Source organism: Chrysochloris asiatica, unplaced genomic scaffold (assembly GCF_000296735.1).
Source record: "Chrysochloris asiatica unplaced genomic scaffold, ChrAsi1.0 scaffold00046, whole genome shotgun sequence".
NCBI lineage: Eukaryota > Metazoa > Chordata > Mammalia > Afrosoricida > Chrysochloridae > Chrysochloris > Chrysochloris asiatica.
This window is the reverse complement of record NW_006408564.1, coordinates 9,028,577-9,039,781: the sequence shown is the minus strand read 5'-3', so window position 1 is coordinate 9,039,781 and position 11,205 is coordinate 9,028,577. Positions and strand designations below refer to the sequence as shown.

At 40.3% G+C, this 11,205-nt stretch overlaps 1 protein-coding gene across 1 annotated transcript in view; it reads left to right on the top strand.

Annotated features, from left to right (window-relative positions):
* LOC102834024 (chromosome unknown open reading frame, human C3orf67) overlaps nt 1–11,205 on the top strand; it is a 443,079-nt gene that overhangs the window by 191,161 nt on the left and 240,713 nt on the right. The window contains exon 6 of the mRNA XM_006862094.1: nt 10,270–10,436. Within this exon, the coding sequence (XP_006862156.1) occupies nt 10,270–10,436 (167 nt within the window). The remainder of the gene's footprint in view (nt 1–10,269; nt 10,437–11,205) is intronic.

The following is an 11,205-nucleotide window of genomic DNA, read 5'->3' as shown; positions in this document are numbered from 1 at the left end:
GGGAGTGATTGACTTTGCTATCCAGGAGAAGAGGTCTCTGGGACCATTAAGGGAGAAGAGGGGAAAGCAGGACCCTACCCAGAGAAACAGTGACGCCAGAGATGGAGGCAGAGACGATGATGCGGAGAGATGGAGCAGCTGAGGACTCTAGACCCAGAGAGGGAAAGGGGCTGTGTGCTGACAACCGGGGGGCAGACTTGCAGGGTATACCCTTTGGTTGGTTGGTGATGCATGGAGGGGATTGTAACCATGGCAATAAAACTATATGCAGTAGGATAAATGTAAAGCTAGTGTTCTTCCATGTAAACTATCACATAATTCACAATAAAATATTAAAACATTTTTTTTAAAAAGCTATATTGCTATACATGAGTCAGTAAAAACTAGAAATTCATGCTTTGAATCCTTCTGTCCCTCTTTGCTGCTCCACTCTATCATGCCAAATTCCATGCTAGAAATGTCTTAAACTTTCTCATTAGCCTAATAGTGAAGATAACAGAACTGCCTTTCTTCTTTCAGATTCCTGCCTTTCTGACTAAGGCTTCTTTGTTGTTGTTGTTGTTGTGAAGTGCCATTGAATCAGTTCTGACCCACAACAACCTGTATAGGATTTCCGAAGAGCTGCTGGTGAGTTTGAACCACTGACCTTGCAGTTCAAATGGCTTTGCAGTCTGGCGCATTCACCCACAGCGACACGCCAAGACTTTGTGTGTGTTTTTTAATGTTTTATTGTGAATTATGTGATAGTGTACATGGGAGAACATTAGCTTTGCATTTATCCTATTGTATATCGTTTCATTGCCATGGTTACAATCCCCTCCATGCATCATAGCCAACCAAAGGGTATATACACTGCAAGCCTGCCTCCCCGGTCATCAGCACATAGCCCTTCTCCCTCTCTGGATCTAAAGTCCCCAGCCACTCCATCTCTCCATGTCCTTATCTCTGCCTCCGTCTCTGGTATCACTGCTTCTTTGGGTAGGGTCCTTCTCTGCTCTTCTCCCTTGATGGTCCCAGGGACCTCTGCTCCTAGACTGCAAAGTCAGTGACTCCCCTCTTTTGCTACAAAATGTCTACCTTTATATTTCCAACCCTCACAATCAGTCCTGATAACAGTTATTCACTATTGTATCAGAAGAGACCTATGCACATCTGCTTTCATCAGCCCAGGCCAGACAGATTGGAAACTACTCAGTGGAGAATCTACCTTCCTCCACACCCTCTGGATCTAGGCTCCCTCTTGAAAACTTGTAAGCCTGTCACTTTTTGCCTTTGTAGTGCCCCATTTTGGGTAGCCAATGTCCAAGTTGCCCATCCCTGTCTACTCTGTGTATGGAGAGGGTGGAAATGATCCTCGCTGTCAAGATTTGTTCCCTCTTTTGAGCTACTGCATCCATAGGTGTAGGTCAAGATCATAAAATTTTATCAGATTACTCTTTTTTTTTCTTTCTTCTATCTGATCTCTGATCATCTAGTCATTGAAACCATTTCAGGTGGGTATTATCCGCAAGTGTGGATGTTCCTATGCACATGCTGTCTTTTCTTAGCAGCTGGATGCTTTACTCTCCATTCTAGTCCTCTTTGGCTATGTCACTGACGCTGGGTCCAAGAGTCTGCAGGTCTTGCCACCCTGCTGGCCAACCAACCAGGTCTCCGCCCAGTTTTTAACAAGAGTCTATTGAATGTTGTAGGGGTTAGCTTGCAGCTTCATTGCTGTTTTTCCCTTACTTCCCCTTATCGGTGACGAATGTGTTCACCAATCAGAGCACGTATTCCCATTGAGTCTTAGTCTTGGAAAGGGGTTTGCCCTTTGATGTCTTGCCTTGATGTCTACTGGGTGAGCAACTTGCTTGTTCTTGTAGAAATCAGTCAGTCTGCCATTATTTTTTTGTATTTTTCCTGTCGGTCTTTCTTTCAAGAAGTATCTTTTATTCTTCTAGACACTCCAAGTTGGTCTGCTTGTCCTTTCAATTTCCTGAAAATTTCCCACCTCAAAAAATTCTGGATGGGGTTCAGGATCCCACCTATGATTTTATGTAATGCAAAGGCTCCGCAGGAAGCCTCCTTTCCTTCACTGGGAACACTGTAACCCCATTTTATGTATTCCAATTAGTTATAGGCAGAAGATGGACTTACAAGCTTTATATGGGGATATTTCTGCATATTCCTTTCTCCCCACCTCAAGTGTCTATTTTATAATACTATGCCAGGGAAACTAAGGGAAACTAAGATTCAAATTATAACCAAGCATCTTAATAATATCCCCCCCCCCTTTTCCCCATTCCAACCATATCTCAATCCCTGTATCCCAGAGCCCTGTTGTTCCAAGGTTATGCATACATCATTATTTACTCATGAAAACCTGCCTAATTGTATTCCCGTCTGCTTTGTTCTTCCATTCCCCTCCCCCTTCTTGTGTATTGACCCTCACTAGCACCCAAACTATCGTGTGTCTAGTCCCTACCCTGTGCTCCACCTTCCCCTTCCTCCCTTCAACCCACCCACCAGTTCCCGGTAGCCAGCAAAGAATACCCTCGCCCCTTTAGTATGGGTTCTTTTTCTTAGTCTTTTATGGTAGTGGTCCTATGCAGTATTTCTCCTTTTGTGACTGACTAATTTCACTCAGTATAATATCCTCAAGGTTCATCCAAGTTATTCGGTGGCTTGCAGCTTCCTTGTTATTCTTCAAGGTAGCATAATATTCCATTGTGTGTATATACCACAGTTTGTTTATCCATTCTTCAGTTGATGGGCTCTTAGGCTGTCTCCATCTTTGTGCTACTGTAAACAGTGCTGCTGTGAACATTGGTGTGCATATATCTATTCCTGTTATTGCTCGATTTCTTGTGGGTAAATACCAAGTAGCTGGACCAAAAGGCATTTCTATTTCCAACCTTCTGAGGAAGCACCATATTGCTTTCCAGAGTGGCTGGACCATTTTGCAGCCCCACCAGCAATGCAGGAGTGTCCCAGTTGCCCCACATCCCCACCAGCATTTATTGTCTTCTCCTTTTTTGATCTTTGCTGTTATTGCTGGTGTGAGATGATATCTCATTGTTGTTTTGATTTGCATCTTTCTGATGGCTAGTGATCAAATACAAAGACTTATAAAAAGAAAACTATAAAACACTGCTACAAGAAACCTACAAAAATGGAAGAATGTACCATGCTTCTGGATAGGAAGACTTAACATTGTGAAAATGTCAATACTGCCCAAAGCAATTTACACGTATAATGCAATCCCAATCCAGATTCCAAAGATATTCTTCAAAGAGATGCAAAAAACAGTTATAAACTTTATATGGAAAGGAAAGAGACCTAGGATAAGCAAAGCACTGCTTAAGAAGAAGAATAAGGTTGGAAACCTCTCATTCCCTGACTTCAAAATTTGTTATATGGCTACACTGGTCAAAACTGCTTGGTGTTGGTACAATGAAAGATACATAGATCAATGTAACAGAATCGAGAATCCAGAAATTAACCCATCCACATACAGCCAACTGATTTTTGACAAAGTATCTCAATATATCGCATGGGGAGGTGATAGTCTCTTCAACAGATGGTGCTGGAAGAACTGAAAAGCGAAATGCAAAAGATTGAAACAAGACCTTCACCTCATGCCTTATACAAAAACCAACTCAGCATAGATTAAAGACTTAAATGTGAATCCAGAATTATGAAAGCTATTAATGAAAAAATATGGACAAATGTGAGGGCACTAATTCAGGGAACACAACATTTCTTCATGTTTGTTGGCTGCTCGGATCTCTGCCTTGGTGTAGTGTCTGTTCATGTCCTGTGCCCATTTTTTAATTGGGTTATTTGTCTTTTTCTTGTAGAGGTGTTATACTTTCCTATATATTTTAGAAGTGAGTCTCTTGTCTGATGTGCCATTGCGAAATATTTTTCCCATTCTGTGGGTTCCATTTTTACTCTTCTGGTGAAGTCTTTGGATGCACATAGTTTTTAATTTTTAGTATGTCCCACTCATCTATTTTGTCTACTTTTGTTTGTGTAGTTAAAAAAAGGTTTGGTAGTCTGTGTATTTTAATTGTTTTGATTACAGACTGACCTCCCAGAGGTTTTGTTCTGTTCTCGACTCTTCCATCTGTCGATTTAGCCCTGAGAAGTGCTGCCACAAATATCAATCTCTGGTTGTTGTCTGTTCCTATTGGTTGTCAGTCCACAGAACTCCCTTTAGGATCTTTTGTAGCGCAGGGTTGGCTTTGGCAATCCCTTCGCTTCTGTTTATCCTGGATTGTTTTGATTACACCTTTGTATTTGATTGATAGCTTTTCTGGATAAAGGATTCTTGGTTGGCAGTTTTTTTCTTTCAGGATTTTATATATATCTCCCTATTGCCTTCTTGCTTGTATGGTCTCTGCTGAGAGATCCGAGCTTAATCTGACTTGCTTGCCTGTGTATGTTACACTTCTCTTTGCCCTAGCTGCTTTCAGGAGTGTTCTTATTATCTTTGATTTTGGAGAACTTGATTATGGTATTTCTAGGTGATTTTCTTTTGGGGTCTATCCTTCCTGGGGTTTGTTGTGCTTCTTGAATGTTTATCTTTTCACTTTTCAGGAAGTTAGAAAAAATTTCTTCCAGCAATTCTTCAGCTGTTTCCTCTGTGGACTTGTGTGATTCTTCTTGTTCTGGAATGCCGATAATTCTTAAGTTATTCCTCTTTGTGTTGTCCAACATGAATCTTAGACCTTCTTCAGATTTTTTTTATCCTTTTTTTCTGTTTGCTCTTCTATCTTAATGGTATTGAGAGATTTGTCTTCCAGCTCACTGGTTCTGCCTTCCATCTCTTCTGTTCTGCTCCTTTGCTCTTTCAGTGTATTATCTATTTTTGATATTCTATTACTGATCATTTGGACCTCTTTCTGTAGGTTTTGAATTGTTTCCAATTCTGTATCTATCTTATTTGATTATTCCTGTAGTGCATTCCTGACATCTTCCTTATTTTTCTCAACTCCATTGTAAATGGTTTTGAAACATTTTTAAGCATTTTTCTGAATTCCTTCTCAGGCATTTCCAAGGCCTTCCCTCCTTCCATAATGTACACTAGGTCTACCTCTAGGTTATTTGTCTCATTTTATCTTGTTTCTGGACATGTGCTGATATGATTATCTGCTTTTGCTTCTTGGACATGTTTAGTGTTTATCTGTGGCCTTAATACTTAATTGAGTATGTGTGTTGGTATATTTTTTATGCTTTCTGATTGATTCCATGTAGATGTGATCCAGATGTGGGCTTCCCTTTTCACTCTTCTTATTGCTTAACTTGAGTAACTCTCACAGATGTTATCTGCCTCCCTGGTATATGACAGTTGATATTGGTTTTTGCCTGGAGTTGGTGTTTTATAGAGTATGATTGTAGTTTGACTGTATGGCAGCAGTTTCTGTCTCTTCTTGGGCAGAGAAAGAGTCCCCCAACCCCCAAAGACAGAAAGGCGAGCATAAGACAGGGAAAAAAAAAAAAAAATCACTAGAAACAACAACAGTAACAACACAAAAACAAAACAAAACTGTAGCCTAAGATGAGTATGACTTTAATGCCCTCTTTTAGCTTCTTGCCTTCAAATCTGTCTGATAGATTTCAAGATGCTACTATTGGTTGTTGTGCTATACCTCAGAATTTAATTTAATTTTTTGCCTGTTTTGTTTTTAAACTCTTCTTTCCCTCTCCTAACCCCTTTTTCTGGCTTTTTTTGTATTAAAAAAACAAAAACAAAAAACAGTTCAGGGCCTGCTCTTGGGCTGAGTATTTATACACATGCGTGGCAGAAGAACCCATCAGTGAGGGTGAGGGTCACCATTCGCTCAGGTACTCCCTCTGGTCACCAGATTGAAGGTATGCAAAAAGCGGGTGTTGGGGGTGGGGCAATGACCAGATACCAAAAAAAGAAAGAAAATCAGGACAAAGCAAAACCAACATAGTGTGTTGTTCACCTTTGCTCCAAGGTTCCTGTGGCTTTTTTTCCATGGTGTTTCTGATCCCCCACTTGGTCTTGCCATTAGTTGTTGGCTCCGGGCCTTTGAGCCCGGCAGATTCAAAAGCATGCAATTTCTTACATCCGCTTCAAGTTCCACTCGCTATAAGCCTTCAAACTTTTAAAATAGTCCTATCTATATGTGTCCGAGCCCTGAAGCTCTGCCCTGAATCTGCTTTGTCTGATATTCTGTGGTATTGTTGATGGAGAACCTCACTGCACCTCTACCCTAGCTGCTGCCATCAAGCCACGCCTCACCAAGACTTCTTAAGGCCCTATAATTTTGAATGTTGTGAATCAAGAGTCTTTTCCAGCCAGACTGTATTTGCACATAGAAATAAAGCGATAAGAGATCAAGAAAAGTGTCAAATAAGATACATTAATAGTGTATGATATTGCCAAGAATAATGATAATTATATTTCGTAAAGATTAACTGTAATTCAGATAATCTCTGTGTTGATTGTAGAGAGTTCCTACTCTTTCCCAAAACTTTCATTAAATTTATCACAGTAATTATATGAAGAAGTTATTTGTTGAAGCATATGAAAATTGAAACATTTGTATATATCAGCTAATAATTTCTTTTTCTTTTACCCAAGATGGGGTTTGTGAAAGTTATAGCTATTATTTTAAGGACTACCCCCATCTGTACTCAGTGGGAGATGGATTAATCATATAAGTCATCAGTTCCCAGACATTTACTGGGGTCGGTGGAATAAAAGGTTGGATGTATGTGTTTGTACATATAGGCATTTATTCACATGTTTATATATTCATACACATCGTAGTGTTTACAAATTGGGCTGCGAACCACAGGGTCAGCAGTTCGAAACTACCAGCTGTTACGCTGGAGAAAGATGAGGCTTTCTGCTCCTGTAAATATTTACAGCCTCAGAAACCCTGTACAGGGTCGCTATGAGTTAGAACCGACTCCATGGCATGTAACCACCACCACCACACAGGTTCTTACCCTATTTGTTGAGTATTTTCCTTAAAGTATGAGTCCAGACAGAGGAAATAAACAATCTCAGCATGACTAGCAAGAGAAAAGAAGCATATGGAGTTAACGGCCTGGTTTCCTGGGACTCGGAGGTTTTGGAACAAGAAGGTCACTGATTCTTAAGCAGAGCTGAGCAGGTTTCCAGATGCAGGTCAACTGGAGAGTTCATCTGAGCAGGGAATAATAAAGCAGGGAATAAAGGTCTTAAGAGAAAGAATGCCCAGCTTGTTCGCATGTCTCCCTTCTTTCAAACATCAAGCTCAGATGTCACTTCCCTTCCTAGAAGTGGAAAGACTTTAGAGTCAATGAAAGTAAAATGAATAGGAAAAAAGTATTTTTAATTCTAGAAATGTGAAAAGAAAAAAAATCATTATAAAGAAGGAAAGGTGCATAATTTGACTCAGTTGTGTGTAAGAATTGTAAGCTCATGGTAAGTAAAGCATAGACTATGGATTTTAAGGGGGGAGGGGTAGAGGATAAGAGAATCATCTGGGAAGGTGGAACAGGATAAGTAGAGTGAGTATGTCTTAGTTACCACAGTGAGAAATCAACAGAAGTGCATAGTAGTATTGAAAATACAGAGAGAAGACATGGTGAAACGAGTTGACACTGACTAGATGAGGGGAGAGATGACGACTGTTTTTTATTAAAACTTTTGGCCTTACTTGATTTACATTCACACATCGTACTGTATCAAATTTTAAAGCTAATTTTTAAAAGAAGCCTGCCACCCTCCCACCAGGAGCCCCCCTCTTTACTAGCCATTTTAGTCCATGCCCCATGTCTGCCTCCCAGCTTTCTTGACTGAAAGGACTGTCTTAATCATCTGTGTCCCTGTTTAACACCTGATAACTACTTCTCAGCTGTGATTTTTCAACTGAATGGTTAGAATTAGAGGCTAATGTTAAATCCTTTAAAAATAGGAGCTACATTTTCCAGGAACAATACTAACAACACTGATCAATATTATTGTATACCTGGAAACCCTAACACCTCCAAACCCCTAAAGCCTGACTTTTTCCCAGCCATGGTGTTTCACCTGTTGCCATACTTACTGGATTTGTCCCTTATGTCCTGCTTCCCTCATCCCCTTTCTAGCTGTCCCTCTTTACTTCCCGCTGAGATGACTGATGGTAAATATGCTAGTGTGTTTCTTTGCCTCAGTCTGTCTCTATTCTGCACCAGCCTTCCCACCATCCCTCTCTGTCACCCCAAACATTCTACCCTGCCTCAGGGGTCAGCCCAGACTTTTCAGTGCTCTACTTTTGCTGCCTTCTTTCAAGAGCTGTAGTGCCCCTCTGCCTCTTCTAATCCAAGGCCCTCTGTCTGGCCCTCCAGCTTCTCCATTAGCTGTCTCTTGGTCAATTCCAAATCACTTCTCCTTGTCATCACTAGGGGATGCAGCAGGTATAGACACAGTCAGAGGGAGTGACACCGAAATGACCTCAGGGCTGGCAGTTGCTGTGAACTGCCCTGTGCTGCAGTGGGCAGGGTTACCAAGGCAGTGATCTGATTAGGTTTGATGCCTTCTATCCTCCAATGCAAGAACTCAGCCCTGCCATTTCCCCTTATAGTCCCCCAGTGAAGTAACTCATCACCCTCCATTCACCCACCAATCAGTTTGGAGCTTAGGATGCAGCTCCCACCATTAGGTAGAGAGGAGGAGCCTCCGCCTTGCCAGTGGGAGAGGGAAGTAGCTGGGGGTGGGATGAGTGGGACAGGCAGGGCAGGGTTTTGAGGGGCAGAACTCACTAGGCCCTATGCATGGGTACAGTAGGGCCAGGCTACTTTGCCTTCAGGAAGTTGGGGGTTGGATTGGGGGTTCATTGGGCAGCCCTACCCAAATGGGGGAGATGACACCATGATTTACTACTATACTGAGTGAAGCCAACCCTAGTATTACCCCTGTCTTCTCACGCCTCCCCTCGCTCACTGCCCCTTTACGTAAAGCCAGGCTCATTATTACATCAGACTTATTCCTCTTTCCCCTCAAAAAGACAAGAGTATCCTCATGGCTTGGGAATGTAATTTTACTATTGAGACAAATACAAAGAAAAGATTCTTCATGTATTTGATCAGTAATTTGCTGTTGTCTCTTTTAGTTTTCTACCCTAGAAATAGCCTGAGGTTCTCCTCCATATTAAAATCAACATTTCTAAATAGAAAATGCTTTCTTTACCAAAAAAAAAAAAAAAAAAAAACATTTTATTTCCTTTTATTAAGTGAATATGGATTTAAATTTTGATAGATTAAGAATAAAATGGGTTTATGTAAACTGTGCTTTTAAACAAATAATTGAAGAGCCTGATATTTTTAAAGAAGCTCAGACAGTCTGAATAGTACTTTTCATGTAAAAAATTATTTTCCTGCCTTTGTACTGCAGTTTTAAATATGTCTTAATTTTATTCTAAAGGACTATTTTCTCCTTTTCTTTAACTCAAGCCATGTAGAGAACTCATTTGATGAAGTATTAAGGGGCCTAATTGTTTAATGGCAGAAATTAGTCCCTCTAAGAGTACCTTAACAACTGGCATTACTACAGATTCTTTAGAAGAATCTATTTCTGTATGACAGGATAATTGGTTATAAGTAGACAGCATTGGCTATAATTTAAACCCAGCTTCTAATTTCATCCATGGTTGTTTTTGTTGTTGTTGTTTTCTTTTTTAACAAACATAAGTGGCTAATTGTAATCAAATTGGTCCCCTTGATGAAACAATTGACTACTTATCCCTGATTTTCAAGATTAAAGTGATTTAAGACACCAGCAGTTAGTTTCCTACTAGCCTGCTGCCTGCAGATCACCAGAGTCATTCATCTCTCATGGTAGACATTCCATAATGAGATGATCAATATACAGTTTAGATTATATTGGTTTCCTTGGAAGAATTAAGGAGACTTCTAAAAAAAATCCAAGCCAAAACAGAGATAACCAGCCACCTCTGCCAACGGGTTAATCAACCGACTCTAGGTAGCCCTGTATAGGATTTTCGAGGCTGTAAATCTTTGTGGGATCAGAAAGCCACATCTTTCTCCCATAGAATGGCAAGTGGGTTTGAACTGCCAACCTTGTGGTTAGCTGTCCAGTGCTTATTATATTATACAACACCAAGAAACAGAGATATATTTGTCTAAAGAGAAAAATTGGTTTGGGTCTGGTTGAGTAAGATAATTGTCTCAAATCTCTGGACTTTCTACGTAGAGATGGTTTATTTGTTTAGGTAATTATATTTATGCAATATGCTCACTCTGTTTTACTCCTCTTTATTTTAGTGGTGCAATCTATGCATTGACTTGGTAGCATTCACCAGTGAAATATTCAAGGGAGCCGTTTTCCAGTCCTTGGATGGAATTATTGTCTCAGCTAACTGTAAGCTACGGAAGATCTTCACTTTAAAATCAAAGCCTCAAGACACTGCTGATAAAGATGGTAGGTTCAAGTTGCTGTCAACATTTTGAAAGTTCCTGATGTGCTTTTAAAATGAACAATGCTTTTGGATAGTATGAGTACTTGAGTACATGGTAGCAATTTGAATTTATGGTTACACATTGGGCTATTAACTGCAAGGTCAGCAGTTCTTATCTACCAGCCACTCTGAGACTTTCAGCTTCTATAAAGTGTGAGTCAGAACTGATTCGATAACACACCACCACCACCAAATTAAATTTGGGAGTCCAGTGGATCTGTCGATAAGCACAGGACTGTGAACCACTAGGTCAGCATTTGGAACCCACCATATGCTCTGCAGTAGAAACATGAGACTTTCTGTTCCAGCAAAGGTTTACAGCCTAGGAAACCTTATACAGCATCTCTATGAGTCTAAACTGACTCAGTGGCACTTAATAACAACAACAAATTAAATTTATCTGCAGTCATATTGATTTTATTTTTCTAGATCCAAAACCCAAACCCACTGCCATCAGTTCTAACTCACAGTGACTCTTTATAAGATTTTGGAGACTATAATTCTTTACGAGACCACATAGCTTTATCTTTTTCCCTTGGAACAGTTGGTAGTTTGAGCTTCGATCTTGCAATTAGCAGTCCAGTGTTTAACCTACAGTGCCACCAGGGATCCTTTTATAGGTCATATATTTATCGCTGAAAGTGAAGAGGACTTGAAACATTTACTTATGAAGATTAAAGAGCACAGCCTTCGATATGAATTGCATCTCAATGTCAAGAAAACAAAAATCCTCACCACTGGA